General features: G+C 46.5%; 1 protein-coding gene across 1 annotated transcript in view; it reads left to right on the top strand.

Annotated features, from left to right (window-relative positions):
• Window positions 1-6,640, top strand: part of SLC22A7 (solute carrier family 22 (organic anion transporter), member 7) — a 17,407-nt gene extending 10,767 nt beyond the window's left edge. Inside the window, exons 5-10 of the mRNA XM_010005012.1 lie at window positions 915-1,032; window positions 4,117-4,226; window positions 4,306-4,520; window positions 4,995-5,103; window positions 6,181-6,387; window positions 6,577-6,640. Coding sequence (XP_010003314.1) covers window positions 915-1,032; window positions 4,117-4,226; window positions 4,306-4,520; window positions 4,995-5,103; window positions 6,181-6,387; window positions 6,577-6,640 — 823 coding nt within the window. The remainder of the gene's footprint in view (window positions 1-914; window positions 1,033-4,116; window positions 4,227-4,305; window positions 4,521-4,994; window positions 5,104-6,180; window positions 6,388-6,576) is intronic.

The following is a 6,640-nucleotide window of genomic DNA, read 5'->3' on the forward strand; positions in this document are numbered from 1 at the left end:
CCCTCAGGGAGCAGATTTGTGTAGGTGTTGGTTGCTCTAGCAGAATTTAGTCACTCCAGGGTATTTCCAATGTCTTCTGGACCCTGACAGTGATGCAGACCCACAAAACACCAGGTACCCTCTAGGCCAAATGGGCTGCACTGTGGCCTGGGAAGCTATGAGCCAAACAGGGCCATGTAGGTATGAATCACAATCAGATGCAAGATCGGAGAGACCTCCACAAAGAGGGAGCTGCAGATGCTGGTTTATCGTAAGTGCTGGATCTTTTGCTAAAACAGACAGAAGAATAAGAGTCACAGAACTCCAGCCCTACACAGGTCTGCTGAACAGACCTCTCAGAGTTGCTAATTCCTCTACAGCAGTGCAGCATTCTTTGTCACTCAGTGACTGACATGGATACTTTACTGGGGGCTGCAGTCACTATGATTTGTTGACTGTCTTGTGCAGAAGGCTTAGACTATTGTGAAAAACAAACAATTTTAGCAATTAATGAAGTAAGTATAGAACCCATTAAATCCTTTCCACATAGTAATTTTTTTATATCCTACAATTTCAAAGTTTAAAGGGTCCCAAAAAGCATGAACCTGTAAACATAAACTCTCTGGGGCCAATTTCAATCTATGAGAGTTTGAAACTTCAACCAGCTCATAAAATTCAAGCTTTGATCCAAGATCACATGACAAAAATGTTGGCTAGACATATTTCAATTAGCAGACTGTACTCCTGTAAGGGTAGAACAGCATGTACATGAAACACAGGTGTCCAGTTACTCTTCATTTCATGCACCAAGGTTGCGAATTTTAGCTGAGGTTGAAGTCTCATAGAGAAGACTCCCTCTCTTCGGCCAGGGCCATGTATGTCGGGTGGAAAACATGGAGCACCAACAGGAACACTGTCTTCTCTCATCACACCAGGTGGGTCCCAGAGTCTGCACGGTGGCTCATAGCCAATGGCAAAGTGAAACAAGCTCACAGGCATCTGATTAGATGTGCAAGAATGAATGGAAGGAAAGACTTCACTGTCTCACCAGAGGTGAGAAATTGAAGATCCAGACACATGTTCTTCCTCTCCCATTTTCTCTCTCTGTTACTTGTATTTGATACTTGAAGCAATGCTCAGCCTGCAGTGTGGTCTGTGGGACACTGTGGTCTACAGGATCTATTTTACTCTAGAAAGCAGCTACATCCTTTCCAAAAGATAAAGCAGCAGCTCAGCTCACATAAGGCCAGAGATCCCTTTCATTAGGTGGAGTGTCTTTTCATTCATTCTTGTCTCAATGCACTGGACACTGGACTAAACATGCACTAAATAAGCACATGTTGAAACAATAAGGCAGAGGCATCCCTCTCGTAACAGAAAGCAGGGTGTGCAGGTGCATGAGCAATTTGTGCAGCTTTGTGTTTGCCTTCTTGGTTGCTGCCATGTCTGCCAATTGTTGGTACAGTGCTAGCAGAAAGCAGACACACATGAACAGCATGTAGTTGGCATATTTTCTCTATATTGCACTTGAGGTAACGTATATAATGTTACAAAAAAAATAAATGTTCAGTGTACATGTGAAACTGGAAATTTGTCAGCCATGCCCCCGTGTGAATGTGGATGTAAAGAATATTTGGTATAATCAATTTTTCCCTCAGTCATAGGTCTGCCAGCAGTTTAAAAGGAATATAGCAAGGATGAGGCTCTGGGAAAAGCAGGCATGCACCCAGTGATTTGACTCCAGTTTTGCTTGACCCCAGAGGTGTGAAGGATGGAGTAAAGATGCTCAGCTAGAGGACTGAACAAGTAAAAGGAAAGGAGAACTCTAAAAAATAAAGCCACCTATTTTCAACTCCAAAGCTCAAGGTATAAAGCTGATGTAAAGGTCTTCATCTTGTGCTGAGTTCTATCTTAAAAGATGTATTTTTGCATTCAGACTTACAAAAGTTGAGACCTTGGTCCTCGACGCTTACTTAAGGACAGCCAGGTGGCTCCAGGGTGATGTCCCAGCTCTAGGGAGGACTCAAGAGCCAGGCAGAAGGTGGTCTCTCCCTTTGGAGAGACACCAGAGCACAGTCAGTGCTCACAACAAGCCTTCACAGCCAGGCTTGGATGGCTACACATCTGCCACCTCTCATTAATTTGGTCCACATTATTCTTCTCAGCCTTCTCAAGAGCAACAAAGCTCAGCTGTGAAATCCAGTGGGTACAGAAGTCTGTAATTTCTTAAATAACAATCTTCCCTTTAATGTCCATTGGTTTTCTTCATATCAAAAAAGCAAGATGGGAAACTCCTGGCACCAGCACAGGAGCCTTGTGCTTTGAAGTCACAGTCCAGTTGCATTTCTCTGTGCACCCAGTGCTCCTGCATCCACACCCTTGTCTTATACTGACCAGCGTGCTTTTCAAAAAGCAGTTTCTTAATATATCTTGAAGAGGTGATTAGTCCTTTTGATTTACAACAGAAATATGTTGTTTAATCATGTGCGAAATTACAAATTTACTCATGGTGGCAGACAGGAGTTAAGTCTGAGTGTTCCTTGCCTTTCATCAAGCCTGTAGCTCTGACTAAATATGTAAAAAAACCCAAGTTATAACCTCCTTCATTCAGCCTTGGCTGATGGCTTTATATTTCAGAGTGCAATGTTACACCAGGAAGTGCATGGGCTTGCACCCTCCTTCCAATCTTAGGGTTAGGAAATGCAGTCGGGGCTTCCCCACTATCACAGCCTTGCTCCAAGTCACACCCAGTGGGACCACTGGGCCACAACCAGGAAAGGTTTGCAGTTGTGACACCTCACTGGGTTCATGAGGTTTATAGGGTTATACAAGTTTTTTCTCATCCATACCCAAAGATGCAAGCAACACAAAACTGCCCAATTCTAGTTTGCTCAGTTGCCTTGACTGCGCATCATTGTGTTTTGATGGCTTATTAAGGTAACAACTGATTTTCCTTAATTCAGAAGACTGAGCTTTGAAAGACTTACAGTCTCCAGCTAATTGCACAGCACATTTCTGATGTCCTCTTAGGCTTAATAGCATTGTCTTATAGAACTGATTAAGGCATTTCCCAGTATGCAGTTAGTTTTCCAGTATGAAAAGCTTTGTCACTCATCCAAAAACTGCCAAAAATATTATGCAACTAGAAACAAAATCTCAGCCCTTCCCTAGTGAAATGTTTATAGCTATCCCCTTCCCTTTTCTAACTTTTCTTCATTTTGTGCCATTATTTTAACCAGAAAGATCTTTGGGCTGGGATTTCTCCTTTATTAGGTACTTCTGCAAGTCCCCAGGCCCTGTAACTGTTCAGCACCATCTTAATTGTAGGTGATGTTGTAGGCCTGCAAATTCCTGTACCCTTCTTCCTCCCCAGCCATCACTGAATGCTGTGCATTTTAAATTTCTCGAGGTGCTGGCTGTTCTGGCTCTCCCAGTTGTCCTTCCACATGCTAAATAATCTGGCTAACAACACATACTAAAAGAGCTTTTCCATGTTAATATTTTAAGTTGCCCATTTTAAACAGCAAACTGTGCAACTCAGAGGACAGAGTGCCATCAGGATCTAATATTGAAATTTTCAGCATTGCAGAAGAAATCTGTTATATCCTAGGCACTTAGATGACTTCTGATTTGTCCACGAGAATGGCTAAGTGGGGGGAAAAAAAAAAGCAAAAAAGCTAAAAGTTAAAAAAATTAACTTACTTACCATATTGCAGTATTAACAAAAGCTACCAGACCCAGAGATGGGTGTACAGAAATAAAAGAAAAGCGTGGGTTCAACAAACCACTAGATAATGTGGGAAAGGTTCATCAAGGTGCTGAACAGACACCCTTTGCCAACACAATGATCTGCCATTTTTTTGCAACCCTTTCTGCCACACGGGGTATGCAGGTAAGAGGGATCGAGGGGTCATGGGAAGAGAAAAAGGTCTAAAATGGTAGGCAATCTATACAGTTGTAGGAAGATGTGCCTCTGTCAGTGTATTCCCAATAATTATTCTGCAATGGGAATGTATGGAAAATCCAAGGTGGAGTTGGAGCTGGGAAGGGCAAAGGCCCAAAGGTCTGTCAGGGGTTTTGTGCCTGGGTCCCAAAAGTACAGCAGCTGAGCAATTTCCTTCTTTCCACCTCTCCCAGGCCCTCAGAAGGATGGCAATGGACAACAAGCCAGGAAGGAGTTACTCCTACATCAGCTTGTTTAGGACACCAGTCCTGCGGAAGATCTCCCTGTGCTCTGGGGCAGTGTGGTAAGCAGAGTCACTTCACACAGGGGATCAGCCCCGCAGCCAGGCTGCCCTAACCCCCATCTCCACACGTTCCTGGCAGGTTTGGTGTTGCCTTCTCTTACTACGGCATGAGCATGAACCTCACTGGCTTTGGGCTCAACATGTATCTCTCCCAGTTTGTCTTTGGCGTCATTGAGATTCCAGCCAAGGTGATCATGTACGTCCTGGTGAACCGGGTCGGGCGACGGCAGAGCCAGGCGTGGACGCTCATACTGGCCGGCCTGTGCATAGGAGCCAACGTCATCATTCCCAAGGGTGAGATGCTCTCCTGCTATATGCAGGACTTGCTAAAGGGGAGGTTTCCATTCTGTGCAGTATTAGAGAAGGAGAACTGAAGATCTTGTCCACAGGCAATTCTGTGCAGAGGTGTCTTCCACCTAAAAAGCACCTGTGTGACAAGGTTGCTAATGTGGGCTGGCCCTAATATTTGGTGGCAACACTGTGAAGTGGGTCCAGTGATGGCAAGATGAAGAACCTATCTTCATTATCAGCATTGTCCAATGGGAAACGTCCAGCCCTATCCTTTCATCAGTTGAGCTCCCACTCAGGCTAACAGTTACCAAACTTACTGATGCAGACTGTGGAGACAGCAACTCCAGTCCTATGAAGGTCCCTGTTTTGTCTGTAGGAGCATTGAACCTTCTCCCTTCTTGCACCTGAGGCCACAAGAAGCTTCTTCCTATCGACTGCCCTTTGACCATTGTCCTAATGTCTTTTCTTTCCTCCCAGCCTTCACCTCCTTGCGTTCTGTAGTGGCCATTACGGGCAAAGGTTTCTCAGAAGCTGCATTCACTACTGTCTACTTGTACACCTCTGAGCTTTATCCCACCGTGCTGAGGTAAGAGATGCCACTCGCCTGAGTGCACAACCAGAGCCTGGGTGGGATGTCACCCTCAGGTCCTCAACAGCAGCATAGCAGTTGGCTACACCACAGCACTGATGCCTTCCTTGCCTGTAGAAGCAGCAGGTTCTAGGGATTGCATACAGTCACAAGAAAGGGGCAGGACACCATCCTTTTTCTACCCGAGTTACGTGTGGTTAGGTTATGTTGATCAGATGTATCAAAAGGTGGGGAGTGCTCTATGGGGGAAGATTCTTTAACTCCACGAGGCATCTGTGCTTAGTAAAGCCTTAGTTCCCTGTGATAATATGCCCATAACTGTTAAAAGACCCCCAAAATAATAATCTGAAATCTCAAGTTTTATAAGAGACACATATTACCACCTTTGACAGTCCTCTACACATCGGATTATATGAAAGCAGGGATTGACTTCCAGCCTTTCAGGAGGAAAGAGAGAGCTTACTTAAAGTATCTGGGTACCAGTGACATAAAACTAGACTTAGCACCAGCCTAGCTTGGAATATAACTGAGACGGGTGGACGGAATCACTCCACTGGCTTATTTGTGAAGGTCTGAAAAAACCTTCATGGGTCACACAGCAGGCCTTGTGGCTTTCTTCACCTCTGCCCCTCCCTACCCAGAGTAACCTTCTCTACCCTTCAGTCCTTCAACTTTCACGGGCCTGCTGCATGTGGGGAAATGATGCAGACTGAAACTGAAGTGAACACGCTGACTTTTCTTCTCGGATTGGTCTGTATTTTTACATGCTCCAAGTCATTGACAGATAAAAGACAAAACTGTTGGTTCCACCTGCAGTACTTGCTCTGCACATGCACAGCAGCTACAGCTGCTCTCTGGGAAATACCATCATAGGAAGAGAAGAAGAAAGAAATAAAACAACCTAGGAAAAAAGACTTGCAGTGGGAAAACCTGCAGGGGAAGAGCATCAGCACTTAAGACAAAAACAGGGGGAAGGGGCAGAGGGTCTGCACTTTTCCCCAGAGTCTGATACGAAAAAAGCAGCCATCTCTTTCCTGTGGTGAACTGCACCATCACTGTGCCCTGCCTTTCCAGGCAGAACGGCATGGGGTACACCTCCTTCCTGGCACGCCTCGGCGGGGCTCTGGCCCCACTCGTGTTCCTGCTGGATGGGGTGTGGAGGTCCCTGCCCGAGGTGACCTACTGCGGGGTAGCAGTCTGCTGCGGCTCGGCGGCCTTCCTGCTCCCGGAGACGCTCAACCTGCGCCTGCCCGAGGGCATCGAGGACCTCGAGAAGCCACAGTGAGTCAAGCCCACCCTGCCCTGCGCAGGGGCAATGCTGAGCGAGGCAGGGCACGTCCCTCTCCGCTGCCTGCAACCCCCCCCCCGTCGGGGGGTGGCACCAGCCAGGAGGGGGTCGGGGCTGCCTCCCTTCCCCGCTCTTCTGCCCATCAAGCTGAAACGTGATGTGTGTTTTTTTGCTCCTAACAGAGCGAAAAGTCCCCAGCAGAGCGGTGCTCCCGAGGCGGTGCCGCTGCGGGCTCCGCTGCAGTGA

This window comes from Chaetura pelagica, unplaced genomic scaffold (genome assembly GCF_000747805.2).
Source record: "Chaetura pelagica isolate M959 unplaced genomic scaffold, ChaPel_1.0 scaffold8, whole genome shotgun sequence".
Classification (NCBI taxonomy): domain Eukaryota; kingdom Metazoa; phylum Chordata; class Aves; order Apodiformes; family Apodidae; genus Chaetura; species Chaetura pelagica.